General features: G+C 40.9%; 1 protein-coding gene across 1 annotated transcript in view; it reads left to right on the plus strand.

Annotated features, from left to right (window-relative positions):
• LOC107751715 (parathyroid hormone/parathyroid hormone-related peptide receptor-like) overlaps window positions 1-22585 on the plus strand; it is a 35002-nt gene extending 12417 nt beyond the window's left edge. Inside the window, exons 6-17 of the mRNA XM_016567469.1 lie at window positions 6263-6368; window positions 7135-7245; window positions 16100-16221; window positions 16712-16806; window positions 17281-17434; window positions 17540-17693; window positions 17836-17896; window positions 19303-19369; window positions 19568-19662; window positions 19742-19883; window positions 20451-20492; window positions 22160-22585. Of these exons, the coding sequence (XP_016422955.1) occupies window positions 6263-6368; window positions 7135-7245; window positions 16100-16221; window positions 16712-16806; window positions 17281-17434; window positions 17540-17693; window positions 17836-17896; window positions 19303-19369; window positions 19568-19662; window positions 19742-19883; window positions 20451-20492; window positions 22160-22585 (1575 nt within the window). The remainder of the gene's footprint in view (window positions 1-6262; window positions 6369-7134; window positions 7246-16099; window positions 16222-16711; window positions 16807-17280; window positions 17435-17539; window positions 17694-17835; window positions 17897-19302; window positions 19370-19567; window positions 19663-19741; window positions 19884-20450; window positions 20493-22159) is intronic.
• The last annotated feature ends 229 nt before the right edge of the window (window positions 22586-22814 follow it).

Raw genomic sequence — 22814 nt, forward strand, 5'->3', positions numbered from 1 at the left:
CCCACCATCTCCCCGCTGTGCGGAGCTAAAGCCCGAGCCCACCGATGACGGAGAGGCAATTCCTGCCACGATCTACGAGTCAGCACAATGCCGAGCGACTGAGCGGAGGATCGCCCCGGAAGTAGAGCCCAAGCCGTCAGACCAGGTGTGAGAGCCGGCAACAATGTCCACCACGAGGGAGAAAGCCGCGGCTGGTGTGAGCGCGGAGAGGAGCTCCTCCTCCTGCACCGTGGCTAAGGGTGAGCTGAGTATGGCACGGCGAAAGTGCCAAAGGGAAGAGGAGAGGGCTCCAGTCCTCGAATCCAGTCCAGAGTGTCCTCCAGTGCCCGCTTCTAGAAAGCGCCCTCCAGTGCCAGCCTCCAGCCTCCGAGGCCCGGACTCCGCCTCGGCCCGTAGACCCAGCGGCTCCACCTCGGCTTCTAGCTCCCTCACCTCCACCGTCACCCGTCGATCCACCAGCTCCACCGGGCTCCCTTGTCCCTCCGGCTCCGCCTAGGTCGGGCGTCGACCCACCATCGCCTCAGGAATCCGCTCCTCCTGCTGCACCTTGTTGCTCCGTCCCACCGGCTCTATTGGGCTCCTTTCTCCCGCCAGCTCCACCTTGGTCCTCAGTTGCTCCGGCTCCACTGCGGATCTCCGGATCTCCGTCTCCGCCTTGGTCGCCAGAGCCCTCGGCTTCACCCTGGCCCCCTGGCTCGTTGGCTCTCCACCTCCGCCTGGAGTCGGCGGCCATTCCTCCTCCATGGCTCCTCCCTACGTCGGCTCCACCATGGGTCGACATTATGGCTGTGGCCTGGGTCCTGCTTGGCTCCTCCTGCTCCGGGCCCCTCCTGTCTCCTCCCTCCTTCGTCCCCTCCCTGGCCTCTGTCTGCCGGCCCCCTCCCGGGTGTCCGTCCTCCTCCGGAACCTCCTCCCAAGTTCGCACCCACGCCTCCCTCTGTTGTTGCTACGGTGCGAGGACGCACCTTCCGGGAGGGGGCGTAATGTCAGGTTTTGCCCCTGTTTCTGTTCCCTTATTTGGTCATGTTCCTGTCCTCGTTTTGTTAATTATTTTGATTAGTCATCCCATAAACCTGTGTTTCCCCAATCATCCCCTGTATTTAAGTCCTAGTCTGTCTCTGTCAGTTCTACTTATGTTCATGTGTTTCCTGCCGTTCCCAGTGTTGGATGTACCCTGTGTTTCTTGGATTAAAGACTGTTTCCTTTTTTTGTTAAATGTCAGTTTTAATGAACAATAATAGCCATTATAAAAGTATAACTATGAAGTATAAGAGACTTATGTAATAGGAAATCAGACAAAAGCAAATAATTCAGTCAAATGTATGCAACAAGTCCGTGCTGTATTACGATTGATAAATAATTTATGAAACATAACTTTGTGCTCAGCCAAAACGATGTGACCTGGAAGAAATAATAGATTCATGAGACCAAAGATTGCCTGTTAGATTTACCCAGAATGAATTATATCTCATGTTTAACCACTACAGAGACATCAGAGCCAGCGGCAAATGTCAGAAGGACTAGCGGATACATGAGTACTGAACGCTCGGTGATCGCGTGGAGTTCTCGTTTCTGAAATCGGCAGAGTAAATTTTCAAATAGGCGCTATCTTTATAAATAAACCGCAGAGTTTATAATATATATGAGTTTTAAACAACTACATTCTCGCCTGAAATACTCTTAGAACTGCATTTCATGACAATAACAGTAATATTTTGAAAATTATGCAGGTTTTCTCCTCCGCCATTAACGCTCGCTGGTTTGTGCGAAAAGCATTCTGGGATACCTGGCTGCCTCAAGTTCGCACAAGTCACCTCTGGATGCATCCTTGGTAAAAGGGGTGGAGTAAGAACACATCCGGGGATTTGAACTGTACTTGGCTAGATGTGAACTTTGAATTGGAACAGTACTTGGGCAACGACTGATGACGATCACAAGTCCACGAGAACACAAGTACAGACAAGAACGCATATTGAGAAACGCGGGCTAGTTCCGGACACCAATAAAAATGGCTGTCCCCTCAAATATTGCCCTATTTAAGGGTATAGGGGGCGATTTCTGACACAGCCTGTTTCTCAAGCGTTTTCCGCGAGAGCGATTCGAGACAGAGTGAAACACGGACAAATGCATTTCATTCATTCGTTCATAACCACTCATACCCCACCCACCCCGAAATAGTTTTGCGTAGGGCCCCCAGAAGTCTAGGATCGGCAATGGTACAGATACTGAATAATCAAATGTAAAAAAGCATTGCATAGTCTTCACTGTATAAATTAAATATAGATTAGTTATTGTTAAAACTACAAAGTAATTCATTAAAGAGCAGTGAGTGATTTTCTCCCATTTAATTTCTTGGATTAACATTAAGGACACCAACATCAGCTAGTAAATTATAGGCGCAGTCACTTTAAGAGACAATACATCCAATATAATGATATACACATTCGATTTTTTTCTCAACTGTTTACTTTCACTTAAGACATAACCGACAATTTTTTCGAGGATACTCGCAAAGACTTATTGTGACATAATTTTGTATGTATTTGTCGTTTCAAGAGCAAGACGATGCAAAGGCAAAGCTCAATTCGGTGTTCAAGGGCTGTGAGACGTGGCTCTCAGAACACAGCGCGCGGGTGCTGAATTAAGCTTTTCATGTCTTTTTTGTGTTTGTATGTTTAAACTGGCGAGGTGTATTTGTTCGTCCAGGCGCGGGAGGAAGCGAAGGAGAGCTCGGTTCGGTGTTTGCGCGGCTCTCCGTGAACGCACAGACGCACGAGTTTTTACGCGTCTTGTGTTTGAGTGCTTTAAATTGTTTTTAACGTTTAAATTGGCAAGGCTTAAAACGTGCAACTGATAAGCTTTCGTGACGACGCGAACCCCCTCCCCCACAGCCGCGGGCCCCTATAATCGTCACCACCTTTCACCTCACTAGCGGCGACCCTGGTGGAAGCTCAATTCTTAAAAAAAAGTGTTGTTCTGAAATTTAGATTGGGCGCAAAGAAATGTATAATTTTTTTCGGGGTTGTGCATATGTCTGGCTATTGAGGAAATGAAAGTGTCTCTTTGTTTGTCCTGTCAACCTCAGAGAGAATTACTGGCGTATGCATGTACATGTTCAATGAAGCAGAAAATGAGTCTGTCAGAGAGAGATGAACGCTCGATAAACAGACAATTTAGAAACGGTATTAACATGACCCCGAGAAGCACTATTGATCAAGCACACTGCCATGCCACTAATTGAACCTTCACTGCATGGAGAAGACAGGTGTTTGAACATCCTAGTGAAATATCTTCAGAATTATGCAGATGTCTTTTATTCGGCAAGTTCAAACGTTTACTTCTGGACTACTGAAACAGACTAACCCTCTTCAAACGTGAATTAAATGTGTAATGAAATAAACATTCACTTATATCTATCAGATGACATCCTTACAGTTGTTTTAACACTGGGCAGTCACGCAAACCAATTATTACGAATCAATGGCATTCGATTGTGTGAGAGTGTGGTTCATTAATGCCTATGTCTTCCAGTGGTAAAAAAAACACAAATCAAACAAGACAGATGGTTAATTGACTTTTTGCAGTTTTAGTCCCTTAATGACTAATGTGAACTGTAATGATGATGCTGTGATTATAATCAGGGCCGGATTTACCTCTTTTCGTGACATAGGCAAAACACATTGTTGGGCCCCCATATAGGCCTAATATTAGGCTACCACCCAAGCAAACAAAAATATTTCTTAATCAGTGGAAACCGTTACAGTGTTTTCTATCGCAATACGCGCTTGCGTTCAGTCAATAAAAATCGAATGTAGGTTCTTAATTTGTTTGAGAATTCAAACAAATTGTAATAACAGAGGCTTGAGCCATTGATATGCAGGCCAACGCGGTTATTAATGCAGTCTAACGCAGTTATTAGAGAGAGAGAGAGAGAGAGAGAGAGATTAAGTGTGTGTGAATAGTTGCGTATGTGCGTCTCTCAGCAGTATTCAGCAGCAGCGTCTACTAATAGCGAATCTTTGAACTGCTTCAAGAACCTCGCTACTGAGAAATGTCATGTAGCTTTTCAGCTGCTTTCAGAAACTCTTTTATTGATAAATTCGCGGGGCAGCCGCAGGCCCGCAGCGCTGATGACAAGTTTCTGTCCGCTTCTCCGCGTGTGTGCGCGAGTGCGTCTATGTCTGTGCGTGCGTGAGGGAGAGAGAGAGAACGGGAGAAAGAAAGCGTGATTTCCGTACATAAAAAGGTTGAAGACATGAAACTAGGTTGTCAATTTTACCCTATTGTTTGTTATATTTATTTGCTCAATGTCTTCTGGGGATCTGGTTCTTTTACTACTGTAGATATCCCATAGTATTTATAACATGGGATATCTATAACAAAAATATTATATATCTCTTCATTGTGTTTGGGCCCCCCTGGACGAGCAAGCATAGGCACGTGCCTAGAATGCCTATGCGTAAATCCGGCCCTGATTATAATGTTATCTCTGTGTGTGTGTGTGTGTGTGTGTGTGTGTGTGTGTGTGTATGAAATATTAAAGCTTTTTAGAATTGCATTTTGAATTTGAAATTTTTGTGACGCTATCACAAAACAAAAATAAACAATTAATACGATTTTAGAAGTACATTCACAATGTCATTTTACAAGTATTATCAATATATTCATTATAATTAAATGCAAGCATTACTGTTACTATTGCTCAAATTAAGGGTTAGAGATCTGAACAAACCCAAATTATTAGTTTTTGGCCAGTAACTCTTTCCCAATTGTGCTACAACTGTGCTGTGAACAATTCCTGAAATCATGTGGCTTGTTGAGGGATGATATTCTATTGTTTGTCTAAGTGGCCGGACAATTTGGTGCAAAGCATAAACTCTATATAAACAAGTCATATAGAGACCAAAATATCATAAATAATTGGATGTGGACAGGGTCATTTTTGATTTCATGGCGACTTAAATTTTAATTTGTTTAGCGCCTTTTTCTTTCTTTCTTTCTTTCTTTCTTTCTTTCTTTCTTCTCATGGTCAGTGTGTGAGCTTGAAGTTTTGTTCGGTGGTTGTGAATGTATTCAGGGCACAAATGCTTCTGTGTTTCTCTACTCGTGAGGACCCAGTGGGATGTGGGACAGTGGTGAGGGATGGCCATGGGTGTGGGGTGTGTATAAGGTTGGATATGCTCTCTCATCCTGAAGGCTGAAGAGAGCTCGTCACATACCACAGGACTGTGCAAATATTTCACAACACCGAAAGACAGCGCATGAGCCTAAAAGAAAGCGCGCCAGATAGTGATAGACGAATTATATGTCAATGATTTAAGATGAGATTGTGGAAAACCATAAACCATATGCATGGAAACTAAGGGAGGTTGTTGTTAGTCTTTTGTAATCTCACATGTGTAGATTAAATGGTAAAACAACCATTTTTTTCAACATGTTTATGTATATTATTGCATTCTTTGTTGAGATATATATTTAAACATGTGAAATTGATTTTTATTATGTATTTTAATAGTTTAAGTTTGAAAGTCTTGAAAGAATTTCAGGGACAATAAAAACAATAAAATATAAAAAGCATTTAAAAAAATTATTAAAGTTTTTTTATGTGATATTTATATCCCTTGAGTATCTACTGACAAAATAACTTTAAAAACTTTAACTTTTATTTAACTAAATATTTAAAATATGTTAACTTTAAATGTAATACGAATCAAGTATTTTATACTTTAGTATATTAGCAAAATAATTGTACGTCATGAAAGCATGACAAATGATTATTTAAAAAACTATTTAAAATGTACTTTAAAGCAAAACGTTTAATTTCACATTATTACAAATTGGACTAAAGTGGATAATAAAGTGTGACATATATTGAATTAATATTATATTATCTGCAATTAAAGTTTTTTTTTTTTTTTTACATTTTAAAGATTTTAAGAACACTACAAGTGCACATTCAGTATAGTTAAATGCACTTGTTTTGGGGATAACAAAAAGAAAACCACCCCATGGGACATAAATGAAAGTGCCTAAATTAAAAAAAAAAATGCACATGCATTTAGAAATATAATTGTATCTACCATGTAGAAATTGCACAATAACATTAAGAAAAAAAATGACCACTATCTTTCAGAGTCAAGATATGATGATTATGATGATACTGCGCTGTTGGTATTCATCATGGTGTCTAGAATTGTGTAAAGTGAAAAAATGTGAAAGGGAGAGAGTAATGTTCTCTCTTTCTATGTTACTGTTCTTACAGATTGATTCTGATGATGTCATCACCAGAGATGAACAGATCTTTCTTCTGATTGATGCACGAGCGAGGTGTGAGAGAAGCATCCGTGCACAGTTAGATGGTGTCAGAGGTATTATAGTGTATTTCGGCTTGATTTGTGCACTTAATTGTAAAATTGCTTCAGTGAGAAAAGTGCATGTAATTATTGTGTGAGTAAATGACTGTTATACAATGTCAGAAACACCCCTAACCCTAAGTATAGCCTATCAAATTATAGGGCCTGTTGAGGAGAAGCATGCAATTACTTTTAAAGCCAATCACACTTATGATTTTCACTTGATAGACGATAGAAGAGGAGAACAAAATCCCATATGACTCATATATGCTGATATCTACTTTATCTACCATCTCTATCTAATTAAATTAAATGTGTAACTTGGCATAATATAAAGCTAAGAAGAGTTGTTGCGACAAATGGACAACTATACTGAAGCAATCAAAAGATGGTATCTTCCTAACCCCACAGATCCAATTTCCTGAAGACAGCGAGATCTATGATTATGGCAAATTAGACTGTGGCCCTGTTTATATGAAGATTTTAAGATAAGAAATATTGATTTAAGCTCAGGTTCCTTTGTTATTCATAGTGATGAGTCACTTTATAGCAGGACATAGAATTGCCTAATTGTGTGATGAATGCAGATGCACTGCTCTTGGGTTATATCAAAAATATACCGCATTTACTTTTGAGTTACTACTATATGTACAGTATATTTATTTGACTTGTCACCTTCAAACATTTTGTTGGAGAATACATTGAATGCATGTTTTAGTTAAATATAGATGTATTTCATGTTATACTTTTGGTAAAAAATGATATGTGTGTATATTGTCAGAGGATCACTGTGTTCCTGAATGGGATGGGATAATTTGCTGGCCCATGGGGAAGCCCAATCAGACGGTTGCAGTTCTCTGTCCTGAGTACATCTATGACTTCAACCACAAAGGTCTGCTAAACCCCCCTGAACAAAATGAAATTAAACCTGACGTATGTAATTTCTCCAGTTTCAAGAAAATGAACCTATGAATGCCTTATATTACTCTGTATTTTAAGCTGGGAGAGTAAAATGTGCTTTAAAGAAAAGTTGAAAAAAGAAGAAAACTGAAAAGCTAACCCTTACAAAAAAGAATTATATTTCAAATTAATTTTATTAAGTAAACTTCGGTAAAGCATACTTTATGCAGTAAGTATACAAAAAAAAATCAATGTACTAGTAGTATACTTTATAATAGTAGTATAATTTCAGTACTTGGAACTAAATGGGCCCACATTTCAGTTTATAGAAAATTTTTAAGTAAACAAAACGTGATATTTACCCTCACTAGGCACCCGCTAAATCCCACCTTGCAGTGTAAGCAAAAACTACACCAAAAGAGTGGGAGAGAGTGCCAGGACTCTCGGGTGAATTTTATGGAGGGACCTGAGGAGGAGGACACACTGAAGAAGCCAGTGGAAGAAGAACTCACATTGGATGTGAGGAGCCAGGGTGGAGATTTGGCTGTGGATTGAGGTTAACAAGGCGATCAATCCAGTGAGGCGAAGCTGGGAGAGTTAGAGACCCAGGCGGAAACAAGGAGATGAAAATCCAGGGTGACACCGGAGCCATGAAGCGGGATGTAGCCAGCAGAAGGAGAGGAGCCAAGCAGCTGGACAGGACCAGTGAGGATGACTAGGTTTTGGATGACCTCCATGGTCAGGACACGGAAACATGGTATGGCCTCCATGGTTGGGATGCAGGAGCTTGAAGGCTGGATGGAACCAGCGGAGATGAAGGAGCTTGGAGGCTGGAAGGGGAGGAAAGTTTCCAGACAGGACAGGCGGACAGGACCAGAAGAGAAGGAAGAGCTTTGAGGGTGAGGACATAGGTAGGACTCCACTTCAGGATGTCAAACTGGATTAGTGCTCCCTCTGGGCCAGACATGGCTGCTGGCTCTAGCTCTGAGACAGATATGGCAACAGGTTCAGGGTCTGGGACAAACATGTCCTCCGCTTCTAGCTCCATGACAAACATCTCCACTGGCAAGAAGTCAGTGGTGAGTGTGAGCTCTAGGTCTGTGGCGGGTGAGTTGCAATCAAAGCCCTCCTCCACTTCATCCATGGTGAAAGAAAAAAATCAATACATTTCCCTCGAGTACCATCAAAAGGAAAAGGGATATTGGTTTTTAACTGTTCATGAAATCCAGTGTAATAAAATGAAATTAACAAACTGACAAGGAAGTGTTTTTGAAGTGAAGTGACGTGTGGCCAAGTATGGTGTACCATACTCAAAATGTGTGCTCTGCATTTAACCCATCCAAGTGCACACACACACACACCATGAACTCACACCCAGAGCAGTGGGCAGCCAATGCTGCAGCACCCGGGGAGCAGTTGGGGGTTCGGTGCCTTGCTCAAGGGTCTCACTTCAGTCATGGTATTGAAGGTGGAGAGAGCACTGGTTATTCATTCCCCCCACCTACAATTCCTGCCGGACCGGAGACTCAAACCCACGACCTTTGGGTTACAAGTCGAACTCTCTATCCATTAGGCCACAACTGATTGATGGACATGTTCCAAAAAAAATGTGGTATGGTCGTCAAGGGAGTGATCATCCTGGGTGAGGAAGAGGAGGAGGTGGACGGCTGCTAGAGCCATCTCCTTTCCAGGTCTGGTATTCTGTCACATTGTGAGCAAGGCAAGTAGAAGAGATGTGAATCTAAATGCAGCTTTCTTCTTTACTGACACAAAAACCCCAAATGCTACTAGAATAAACACAGAGAGAGATTACAGGCAAAGTAAACACAAGATTTTGACACAAAGACAATACTGGACTGAATAAAAGAAACTGAGGGTATAAATTCACAAGATAATGAGAAACTCAACAAGGAACAGATGAACATAATCAATCAGTAACCATAGAAACAAACTAGCAAAAGAAACCAAGCGAACAACAAACACAGAAACTAAACTAAACACAGGAAGAGAAACCAAAAGAGAATGTGACAATGTGTTACTAATGGCTGAGTGCTTATATAATATATTTGCACTTTAAGTATACTAGGTTCTTATTTAGGTATTATTTTTATACTTGATATAATCTATTCATTTAAGTTGACTTGAACCTAGCTCTTTCCCTTCATTGGATTTTTTGATAATAATTTATGTATTATGAGTTACGATTCACTGCAAAGCTGACTTGTTTTTATAAACTTTAACAAGTAAGTTTATCAAATACTATATAAATCATGCTGGAATACTACTGTACCTCTAAGCTGTCAATATTTGAAAAAGTATGTAATAAGCTGCTATATCAAAAGAGCAAACACAACTACAAGCCAAGTATACTTAGAATATTTAATTATACTTTTTTTAAGTATATCTAGATCAAGGGTGTCAAACCCAGGTCCTGGAAGTCCTGCAGAGTTTAGCTCCAATGATAATTAAACACACCTGAACCAACTAATCAAGATCTTCAGGATTACTAGAAACTTCCAGGAAGTTATTTTGGAGCTGGTTGGAGCTACACTCTGCAGGACAGTGGCCCTTCAGGAGCAGAGTTTGATACATGTGATCCAGATCCAAAGATAAGTTCAAGCATTGGCCAAATATTCTTTGACTTTTCTGTATGTCAGTACAAGCCAAATGTACTGTGGTATAAATTTATACAGTAGTATAAATGTAGCATAAAATTATAAATTTGTATATATCTGATATGTAAGTACATAAAAAGTAGACTGAAAGTACATGCTCTAATTTTTATTAGTATACTAATTAGTGTTAGTATAATTTATTTTTTGTAAAGGCTGGGAACTTCAAAGAACTAGTGATGACAAAAGCAGAAGTGTGTTTCCTCTCGCTTCGGCAGTGTCTGGATAAAAAATCTGCACTTGAACACACAACTCAGACTATAGCCTGCTGCAAATTAACAGTGTGTTCTGTGCCTGCGTGAGAGGAATTAGCTGTCTATATTAGCATCTATCAGTATTATATATTCATCATTTAAAAGGAGAAACCGAAAAACGGATGTACGACATATACACAGATATACTAAACGTAAACAAAGCAGCACTTGCTTACCATTTTGAATATCATTTATCAGGCAAAACTGGCACAGATGTGAGACTGACGAGTGCCGACGTGTGGAACACCAAAAAAACTAGCCCGACAGATGCTCGCCGACAGCCCGACATTGGCCGACGGCCGACTGTCAACTTTTCTTCTACTTTTTTATTTTCTACTTACTACTTTTACTGAAGATGATTGTGTGTTGACCGTCTGTGTTGAGTGATTGTGTGTTGAGATTGTGTGTTTGCAGCAGTTTGCACGTCGACTTGCTGAAGACATACTCAGCTACACATCTGCAGTGATGCGCGTTGTATTAGCGCCGTCATATCTGCCTACAACATGTCATATAGACTATAACAAGCTCTCACACGTTTATTTTATTAACATTTTTTAAGGAATAAAATTTAAATATGTGGTTTCAACAACCAATGCATTTACACTTGTCCAGTTTCATCTGGAATGCGGCCCAAACCTCCTCCTGTGGTTTGAGCAGTCGGATTTATATCAAAATAAAATCAAGCATTTTGGAGGGCATTTACACCTGGTCTTTTCACAATCAGATAGCTATCCGATCAGAGAAAATGCATGAAGTGACCAGGTGTAAACAGTCCCCAAGTGTATGCCGCCACACTAGCACCAACACCCTCCCAGAATTCACAGATCTACATATCCAGTTCATCAGGGGCACAAATTCTGCATACCACTCTTGTACGGGTCACCTGCCACGGGCTATTACCAGGAAAAGCTTGAGCGACAAACTGGCCAGATTTGTTGACAGAGGTAGGTGCCACGGCCACCTCAGTTGGCTGATACAGGTCTCTGTGAGCTGGTTTAAGGTGTTCAATTGAGACACATTCTGACCTCCCACCTACATCAATTACAAATGTTTTATCCGTGGACTCCAGAACCCGGAATGGCCCATCATATGGCGGTTTCAATGGCCCTCTGTGTGCATCATGTCGAACGAACACAAATTTTGCAGAAGACAGAACATTGGGACCCCAAGCCTTGTTAAGTCCATGCTAAGAGCTGGGCACTGGAACGAAAGTGGAGTCATGGCTTCGCAGTGTGGGATTGTGTTCTGATCCAGACCATGGAGTTTTGATACCAGGAACAAAGTCGCCATGCACCCTAAGTGTCTTCCCATAAACAAGCTCTGCTGAACAAGCCAGTAAATCCTCCTTAGGGGCCATCTGAAGTCCCAGCAACACCAAAGAGAGCCAGTCATTCCTGTCAGATCTGGCACTCCAGGTGCCAATAAAAGCACGTGCAATGTCCCCAGTTGATGTTGAGAAAAAGGGCACAACTTCTGGCCACCTAGTAGTCCGATCCACCAGTGTGAGCAGGTGAGTGTCCTCCCGAGACAGAGGAAGAGGACCAACAAGATTACATGATAGAAACGACGTTTCCGTACCTCAAAACGCACCAGCGGTGCCTTAACGTGACTCTGCATTTTCACTCTTTGACAGGTTATGCATGAAACGGACCACGATCTCACATCTTTTTTAAGGCCACACTAGACCATTTTTTTAAACATTGATTTTTATCATTTTTGCGTTTATTTAGTTAGGACAGTTTAATGACAGGAAGTAAAGTGGGAGAGAGATGTGGGGTGGGATCGGGAAAGGTCCACATGCCGGGATTCGAACTCGGGACACCCGTAGCACAATGGTGCTGTATGTCAGGGGACAGCCCCAACCGCGAAATCAGAAGCATCTTTAGTAAGAGCAATTGGAACATCTGAAAGCGGATGCACCAACATGGCTGCCTCTGCTAGACCCTGTAACACAGAGTCCATGAGCCTCTGAAAAGTCTGAGTGGCATTTTTCAGGCCAAACAGCATTCGCATTGACTCAAATAATCCAAAAGCGGTGACAACAGCAGTTTTTGGAATACCGCCCGGGTGGACTGGCACTTGTTGGTATCCTCGCACAAAGTCAACTTTGGAGAAAATGGTTTTGCCAGCTAGCCGCGCTGAGAAATCTTGAACATGCAGAACAAGGTAGCGAACAGGAATTGTGGCATCATTGAGTCTGTGATAATCGCCACACGGACCTTAACTGCAATCCAACTTAGGCACCATGTGCAAGGAAGAAGCCCAAGGACTATTTGAGCATTGTACAATACCTAATTCTCCCATGTATGCAAACTTAACTTAAGCAACAGCTAATTTCAAGACAGAAAAAAATTCAAGACAGCAAGCGTGAGCATACACAGGCAGACCTGTAGTAGAAATATGATGTTCCACACCATGTTTCTTTGTTGCCATGGAGAAAGTTGACTTGTCAGAAAACTCACGAAAAGTTGCAAAAACTCGCAACTAGACTCTGAAGAATTTGACAAGTTTGTAGTTGAAAAGACGCTGAGGATACATGGAAAAGAACTGAAATCTTTCGCATTGACTAAGTGGCAGTTTTGTGCATCTACCAACAAACCAATTGCAGAAAGAAAATCAGCACCCAGCAAAGGAAGAGCCAACTTAGCCACAACAAAATCCCAAGTGAAACGCTGTCCATTAAAACACAACTTAACTTGGCGCTTTCCGTATGTTGGGATTTTGGCTGCCTTTAGCAGCCTCCAGTAAGGGGTTCTTATATTCAGAACACATGTCGAGTGGAGTCACCGTCAGTACGCTCACCTAGGCCCCAGTATCACAGAGGAAATTTCACCCCGATATTGTCAGTAATGAAGTGAAGGCAACCAGTATGGCCAGTGTCCACAGCATTCACAGACTACTGACCCCTGTGGTAATTCTACCACAGAAAGTACATGGCAAGCAACACTTCTTGGCCCTGTCCCCAAAGTGATCATTATAAAAGCATAATGCAGAGTCGTTTCACCATGTGGCGGTTGTGCAGTTTGATTTGCTGCACCCACCAGTGGGTTGATGGAGGCGTTAAAAAATGTTGGTAAAACAAAACTCTGTTTTAATAAAGACTGTTAATAAAGACTCTGTTAGTAAAGACTGTCGGCCATCTTAGCCAGCTCTCGTAAGTCCTAGATTGTCATGCTGGTCAAAGCCATACAGACTTGTTCTGTCATTTGCCAAAGGAACAGCTCTTTGAATATAAAAGGGCTTATGGTCACCGAACAATGTCAGCATGTGGTCCATAAGCTTAGAGGGCATGCATCACCTAGTCCTGGTAACGAAAGAAGCTGCCTCGCACGCAATTCAGTCAATCCAAAATTTCCCAACAAGTATGTTTTAAGAGTGCCATACTTGTCCCTCTCAGGGGGCTCATTTAACAGGGTTACCACTTGCAATGCTGTGGAGCTGCTGAACAAAGCTACTACGTAGTAATACTTTGTGTCATCTGCAGTGATGTCTCGCAGCGTGAACTGTGCCTCTGTCTGTGCAAACGTCTCCAGGTTACGAATGTAACCATGGTTCCCCGAGGGAACGAGACGCTGCGTCGGAAAACGCTTTAGGAACGCCTTCAGTGTGACCATGCTCTGAATCACATGTAAAATCAGTCCAATGGAAGGGCGAGACGTCACAATCGGGTGATGTAGAGACCAGGAAGCTATAAAAGCACATGCGGTGGAACCGGCGTCAAGATAGATTTTCAAGGTGGAGTGGGTCAACCCTGCAGAGAATCGGGCCTGCAGGAACTCCAACAACCTCGGTTGAGAGACCGGAAGCTACAAGTTTTGCCCCCTCAGAGGCTACATCCACTGCTTCCACAGCTCCGGGCGGGGGTGAAAGATTGTATCCTCCGCCTGTGAGCAGAGATCCCTCCTGACTGAAATCTCCCATGGAGAGCCGTCGAGAAGGGAAATCAGGTCCGAGAACCATACTTGGACTGGCCAGAACGGGGCTACTAACAGTAGACGGACGCCGTCCCGGCACACTCTCTCCAGAACTCCTGGGAGCAGAGCGATCGGGGAAAAAGGCGTACAGACGAAGCCTCGGCCACGTCTGTACCATAGCGTCCAGTCCGAGAGGAGCTGGATGAGTCAGAGAGAACCAGAGGGGACAGTGCGATGTCTCTCGAGTCGCAAACAGTTCCACCTGAGCCTACCCATAAACTCTCCATATCTGCTTCACCACCTCGGGGTGAAGTCTCCATTCCCCGGGCCTTGGCCCCTGCCTTGACAGGATGTCTGCACCCATATTGAGATGCCCAGGAATGTGAACTAATCTCAGCAAGAGGAGTTTCCCCTGGGACCACACAAGGATCTGGTGCGCCAGCCTGTAAATGGGGCGTGAACGCAGACCTCCCTGGTGGTTGATATAAGAGACCACTGCTGTGTTGCCGGTGCGCACCAACACATGGTGATCTCTTAGGTCCGGGAGGAAGTGTTTCAATGCTAGAAACACGGCCAGCATCTCCAGGCAGGTGATGTGCCACGTGAGATGGTGCCCACTCCACAGACTGCGGGCCAAGCGGTCACTCATGACCGCTCCCCAACCGGTCAGAGACGCGACCGTCGCTAGCGTTACGGGGCAACAAGGAGCTCCCAGCACCGGGCCCTGAAACAAGAACCAAAGTTTACTCCACATGTCTAAGGCACGTAGGCATCGCAGCGTGACCTTGAGCATGCGGAGCGGGTTTCCCCTGAGGGAGAACTCCTTGGTCTTGAGCCACCACTGTAGGGGTCTCATGTACAGCAGGCCAAAATGTATCACGTTGGACGCAGCTGCCATCAGACCCAGCAGTTTCTGGAACTGCTGACAGTGAGTGACCGGCCTTCTCTCACTCTCGCGACTGCAGTGAGGATCGACTCGAACCGAGCAGGAGACGGACGTGCCTGCATCGTGGTCGAATCCCACATCACATCCAGATAAGTGGTTCTCTGTACTGGATGGAGAAAGCACACTTTTCTTGGCGTTAAGTCTTAACCCCAGCTCTTTCATGTGAGCGAGAACGACATCTCGATGCTGAACTGCCATCTGCTCCATATGGTTGAGTATGTGGATGCCCTGGAGTCACAGAGGAGCCAGAGCAACATCCACACTCCTTGTGAAAGTGCGGGGTGAGAGTGCAAGGCCGACGGAAGAACCCGGTAAGCTTTTGCCCCCAAAAGCAAACCTCAGGAACTTCCATCCTTCTTTGGGATGATGAAGTACCGGCTGTAGAACCCAAACTGTCTGTGCACTTAGAGCGGCTAGGTCGGTGTCCTGAAGCGGCGGACCGGCAGGGAATGGCCGAACTAGCGGCTCTAGAATCTTCCGAAGAGGTAGCGAGCCTCTTAATACCGCTACGTTCGGTGACTGAGAGAAGCGCTCGCCGGAGACCGCTGCACACTGAAGCACCGTAGGTGGCAGGGTTGGCAGATCGATCTCCTGAGGGCACTGAGGAGAGACGGGCACCGTATAATGATTTTACATGTGATACAGAGCGTGGTCACGCTGAAGGCGTTCCCAAAGCGTTTTCCGATGCAGCTCGAGTTCCTGAAGGGGAACCATGCCACAGCTTGCTGTTCCCAAAACTCGGGTAACTTGAGAGCAACTGCGCTGGCCTTCATCTTGTCATACCACAACAACAAAAAACTCTGGAAACATCCAAGAGTATCGGGGTCACTACATGTAGGTATTTGTGCGATTAAATGAACACAGACAATAAAATTGGATGAAAAGCTGTGAACTGGCTATTGCTTTTATGAACTGTGGTGGAAACCCCACCACAGACAACTAAACATCCTTAAAGGGGAAACATATCAAGCACTGTATGTGAATTCTGTCACATATTTAAGTGTATGCAGCCACACTATATACTTAAGTATTTAGCATTACAGTTTTATGTGCATTTTAGGATACGCATATCGCCACTGTGATGCATCAGGTAACTGGGAGCAGGTATCCACTATAAACCGGACATGGGCTAACTACACAGAATGCACCACCTACCTGCACACTAACCACAGCGATCAGGAGGTGTGTATTTTTCATAACTCATAGGCAGCTATTATCCAATTTATGGCATGCATTACATTTCTATTGCTCATATTATACTATATATTGCTCATATTCATACTATATAAATTTAAGAATGTAACTCATTGGCAGAGTCAATTAATTGACATCACCTGGTAGATGGCTAAACTAAATTGAAACAAAATGGTTAAAAATTCAATATTCAAAATTCAATAGATTAAATTGAAAGAGGCACCTGAACCATTTCTTTAGACCAGAATATCATAGATAGTTTGATATGTACTCTTTTGACATGTTTCAGTCACCAACCACCTATAGCAACCACACAGAAACATCAGCATAGCAACACAAAAAAATTTATATAATATTTTTTATTTATTTTTTTGTCCAAAAGATATAAAATAAGAGCATGGACTAAAATGTACAGGCATTTACAGTCACATGTACATACGTTCAATAATATGTGTACTATTTTGCTGTGTTTATTTAGGAGGTCTTTGAGCGACTTTATCTCATGTACACTATTGGATACTCCATATCACTGGTGGCGTTACTGGTGGCTGTCTTTATCCTTTGCTATTTTAAGTAAGTGCAAAATTAACATTTAGACAAGATAAATATCACATTTTTAATGTAAGAGTAGCATTGAATATGATATCCATGTGTTCAGATACAGACTTATGAGATATCTTTGCTATGATCTGATCAGACAGTCAGCAGGTCCTCTGCTCACTGAGAAAGAAGGGAATAGTTGTAATTTACCCATGCAGAACCAAAACTTTACATTCAGTTCACACTAGTAATTAATAACAAGAATCAAGTAATTGTAAAATTACATATAAAGATGTACTTAAGTCATACTTTAAGTGGGTCAAAAACACCCATACGTTCAATTAATTGCACTTTAAAAAGTTACAATTCATAATGAAAGCAATCTGGATGTACTACATCTGCATTGTCATGTGACTTACAGTATGAGACAATGAAATGAATCATTTTCCACAACTACTTCAAAGTTAGCTTGATTATTCTCCTTTCTCTGTTTCTTTTTTTCTATAGACGTCTCCATTGCACCCGTAACTACATCCACATCCACCTCTTCACCTCATTCATATGCCGAGCAATCAGTATATTTGTGAAAGACGCCGTTCTTTATGCTGTCATAGATGAAGGCAAACTAGAAGATGGGGCCATTGGACAAAGACCCTACATGGTACTCACAAAAACACATTTGCAAATGAATACATATGTACTGTACATAAATAACACAAAGTGTCTGCAGAACCCAACATTGCTTTATTGTTCTGTGTGCTAACAGGTGGGCTGCAAGTTTGTTGTGACCCTCTTCCTGTATCTCTTGGCAACCAATCATTATTGGATCCTGGTGGAGGGTCTGTATTTGCATAGTCTGATCTTCATGGCCTTCCTGTCTGATAAAAACTGTCTGTGGGCTTTAACAATCATAGGCTGGGGTGAGTTGTCACTTTTGATTTGAAGATAGCATATGATAGTAACATTTTGTAGAGCAATACATTATGGCATTGAGGGTGCAAAATGTAGATAGTATTCTCCTTTAACATCCTGCTTCAGTCTCTCTTGCTTCCTCTTACATAGGAATACCTGCAGTGTTTGTATCCATATGGGTCAGTGCCCGGGTGTCTCTGGCAGACACACAGTAGGTTTACACACACAAACAAGTGGCACACATGCATGCAGTGCCTACATGCAAAGGTTTCTGTTAAAGCTCTAAATGATAACACCTTGGAATATGATCTCCTAAGTTCCCTGCCTTCGGCCCGAGACTCTGGGATTGGCCCTAACATCCCCACAACCCTACACAGGACATTGCAGTTTGGAGAATAAATGTATTATCTTCTGGAGAATAAATGTATTATTATCTTGAGCTTTGTTTGGCTTTAACTTGCACTTTTAGGCCAAATAGGTCCCATCAAACCACAAAACTTTTTTCCAAAAGGTTTAGGTTTTGTCACATAGTTTTTAGCAAATTCCATGCAAGACCTAATGTTGGCCTTTCTAAAAATAGTCTCTGGCTGAACATATGAAGTCAAGATATTTATGGTGCGGTCAAGCAGTTGTTTAAGTAGTTCATGTTTTTATTAATGTATTTATTCATCGTCTATATTAAGCAGCAGTGTGCTGCAGGGTTCTATTCTTGGATCAATTTTATTTTCACTGTATATGTTTCCATTAGTTTACATTTTTTTGTAAAAACAATATTTCATATAATTTATATGCTGATGGTACGCAGCTTTGTATTATACTCATTCCAAGTGGTTCTTCATTATTTTGTTTCTTAGTAGGGCCTACATTGTGTAGGTAAGATTAAAGCCTGGATGTCTAGTAATTTCCACCATATTAACACAAATAAGGCTTTTCTGAGTTAAGAATTTTGTTAACACTTTACAATGAGGTTTCATTTGTTAAAATCAGTTATCTATATTAGTTAACATAAATAATAGTTATACAAAAGTTGTATCTTTTACTATTAGTTAATGCACTGTGAACTAATAACTAATAACATTAATATAATTTTATTAACTAACATTACAAAGGTTAATAAATGCTGTAAAATATATATTATTAATTGTTAGTTCATGTTATGTAATGCATTAACTAATGTTGATAAACTTTATTAATAAACCTAACCTAATTGTAAATGGTTACCAGAATTGTTTTATATTACTTTTTTGTTGGATGCTGTCCATGTGCAGCAAGATTAATGTGCAAATGGTAGATCAGTGTAGTCAAAAAAACACACATGGAGGAGTGCTGCGATAAAATATCCTCAGTCACAGACATTTGCCTTCGGAAGGGATTAGATTTCTCAAAGAACCATTGAGTTTGTTGAAAAAGTAGGTAATTTGCTCTGGACTTTTTATAGAGGATGTGTGAGGAAAATACTCAAGAAAAACTCTGGACTGTGTAATAATGAGTGTCCCAGTGTAAAAAAAGTTTTAAATAATTAAATATTCATTTCACATTGCAACACAGTAAAATAAAGATAATAGATGATTGAGAGTGCTTTCTAAAGCATTGAAGGCTGGATTTCTTTATCTCTAGGTGCTGGGATATAAGCGCCGGCAATCTCAAATGGATCTATCAAGTACCTATCCTGGCAGCCATTGTTGTAAGAAAATATATATTTTTCTCTAATTAATACTAATAATAATTCAAATCTTTAAATTAAATATATCCTATGCAATAACGAAAATGTGTACTTTATAAAATGGAAAATATATTATCCATATTTTATAAACAATAAACGCTTCCTATCAGAAAATCCCTACTGAAAAGTCACTTATTTTTGTGTGTTTTATTTATCTAGGTGAACTTCTTTCTCTTCCTCAATATCATCAGGGTTCTGGCCTCTAAGTTGTGGGAAACAAACACTGGAAAACTAGACCCTAGACAGCAGTACAGGTTATAAATTACTACACACGCGCACGCGTTTACGCATGTAAACACACATGTGATTTGTAGTGATTTGTTTGCTGTGTAGGAAACTGCTGAAGTCAACCCTGGTGTTGATGCCACTGTTTGGAGTTCATTACATGCTGTTCATGGCTCTTCCATACACTGAGGTCACAGGTCTGCTGTGGCAGATTCAGATGCATTATGAGATGCTCTTCAACTCTTCACAGGTATAGTCTATTTTCCAAAAAAACAAAAAAAATGTGGGGTCAGGGGTCTCCTTTGACATGGCAAGTTTTCCCCAAGGGCATTTTTAAACCTATAATCTGCAAGTAATAGATATGAAGGAAATTACTTTGGGATTTGATTGCTAAAAATGGAATAGTCTGCAGTTATGTTCACAGTGACAATGATTCACACTTTCCATAGAAGTTTAATTAATTGATTAATTTTCAATAATAATTGATTAATTAAGATGACAGGGTTACACTTTACGTGCATTAACTCACATTAACTAACAGTAAACAATTAATTGCTTATGGTTTTTATTCATATTTGTTTACATTAGTCAATAAAATACAACTTTTTATTGCTACTGTAGTTCATGGTAACTAAGGTTCTTAAAATAAAATTAACAGATACAGCTTTTAAACATACAAATGACTTGTCAATGGAGCTTTTCATGTTGCTTTAATTTAGTTAGGGAACATGAAGCATCATACATGGTTGCTGCCCTGAAAAATTGCATGATTTTTCTGGTTATGATTTCATTGGAATTTTTCATTTCATTTCCACAGGGTTTCTTTGTGGCATTTATTTACTGCTTCTGCAATGGGGAGGTGAGTGTTTCACACTTTAGATTTATACATGTGTACTTACTGTATTTTACCCAGTGTGACTTGATGGTGTGAACTTGAACAGTTCAATGAGCTTTCTTTGAAAAATGCATGTTTAAATGATTAGTTCACATCCAGAATCAAAGTTTCCTAATAATTTACTCACCCCGCATGTCATCCAAGATGTTCATGTCTTTCTTTCTTCAGTCGAAAAGAAATTAGTTTTTTTTTAGGAAAACATTTCAGGATTTTTTCTCCATATAGTGGTTTCAATGCAGATTCAAAAGGCTCTACACCATCCCAGCCGAGATATAAGGGTCTTATCTAGTGAAGCGATCAGTCATTTTCTAAAAAAAAAAAAAAAAATCTTTATTTTCAACTGAAGAAAGACAGACATGAACATCTTGGATGACATGGGGGTGAGTAAATAATCAGGAACTTTTTATCCTGGAAGTGAAATGATCCTTTAAAGATGCAGAGTGTAATTTAGGACAGAATGTAATTGTAAGAATAATGCCTTTAGCTAATGTTGCTGTTTTGGGCTGGTTGGGGAGCTCAAATAAACAGAGCAATGTTTTATTGACAGTTTATACAGTTTTGGGGGGAATCAAACACAAATGGCTTATATTTGTTTCATTTGTCTCTACATATTTAAAGGCATAGTTCACTTAAAAATGTAAGTTCTGTCATCTTTTACTCAAACTTTTCATTTTGAGTTCTTGTCCGTGTCGTGTGACTATGGCTGAAAATTCTTATACACAATTTCGACCGACAAAGTTGAACACAGGATTTTCATTTTTGGGTGAACTATCCACCTTATAATATTTTGCAACGCGAAAGATGCTATTTTCTGTGAGTGTGCAAGACTTCTGATTCATTAGTCACTATAGGTAAATTAACAAGGAGAATAAAAAGTGCTGTAAACTATTTATGTTACAAACCAGTGTGTCTATAGTTGCAATAATACAGTACTACATTAAAATAATAAAAGAAATACCAGTTTCCAATATCAAGCAGCACAACGAGCTGTTTTGTTCAGATAAAAATAACTGGAAGCTGATGACCCCAGAAGCCTTTTACATTTTTACTTAAAATTTAGGTGGATTGATGTATCTCAATTCATACTCTGCATATTTATTGCACTATGCAATTTGGTAGCATAAATAGTAGTGTGTTCACACTGAAAATTTCAACAAAAAGTGCACTTCACACACTCAGACCATGCACTTGTGCACTGAGATTTCACTAGTAAGCTATTAGGCTACTATAAGGCTGGAAATGTATTTTCTTGCATTTTGAAATATATTTTGGTATATGAAGGATAAAACTAAATATTTTCAATTTCAAAAAGATATTTCATTAAGCTTTTAGCATATATTTGAAATATATTTTGCCCAGAAAGTATATATATTTTTTGCTGTATAGGTAATTAGATACCGGAAAGGGCTACGAGACTCCAGTGCCACATTACAGAATATCCTTCATACACTAGAAAGTACATAGTATAAGTGGTTTTCATTTGGGACACAACATATTTCGTTAAGCTGGAAAGTGACTGTATTTTAACATAGAGGAAACCACATACATCACCTTTAAATTTGTGTGTGTGCCAGTGTCTTAACCCTTTTTCTCTGTCTATTTCTTTTTTTTAATCTCTCCATCATGAACAGGTGCAGGCAGAGCTTAAGAAGGCTTGGCTAAGGCGCAGTCTTGCAATAGACCTGAAGCAGAAAGCTCGTGTCAACAGCAGCGCGGGATGTGGAAGCGGCTACTATGGAGGCATGATGTCACACACCACAACTCAGAGCGTGTGTCTCAGTGTCAGCGGCACTAAAGGCCTGCCTCTGGGCACCATGGGGGCCAAAGGACAATCACGTCTCCACCATTCAGGAAACTTACCTGGGCATGCGCCTCACGAAACAGAGACTGTGTTTTTTACAGTGCGGCAGCATGAGCTGGTTCTGAGGCAGAATGATGGGAAAAGGTCTCCATGCAAGCAGACCAACAAGAATGCAGAGGAAAGTGAACATGATTTTGTAGCAGATGATGAACATTCAGGTTCCATGTCTTGGAAAGAACTGGAAACAATGCTTTGATGGTCTCCTGGCTGAATATTAGTGGTGCTTACTATGGTTAGAAGTCCTTAGTATTAAATAATCTAGAATTAAATACAAGTTAAGCTCAGTCAGCAGCACTTGTGGCATATTGTTGACCACAGGTTGAATTTCACAATTGCACAATCGAATTTCAACTCAGTTTTCATTTTCTTAAAAAAAAGAAAAAGAAAAAAAGGTTACGTGCAAATGTAAATGTTGAAATACTAAT

Source organism: Sinocyclocheilus rhinocerous, unplaced genomic scaffold, assembly GCF_001515625.1.
Source record: "Sinocyclocheilus rhinocerous isolate Xijiao unplaced genomic scaffold, SAMN03320098_v1.1 scaffold891, whole genome shotgun sequence".
Classification (NCBI taxonomy): Eukaryota; Metazoa; Chordata; class Actinopteri; order Cypriniformes; family Cyprinidae; genus Sinocyclocheilus; species Sinocyclocheilus rhinocerous.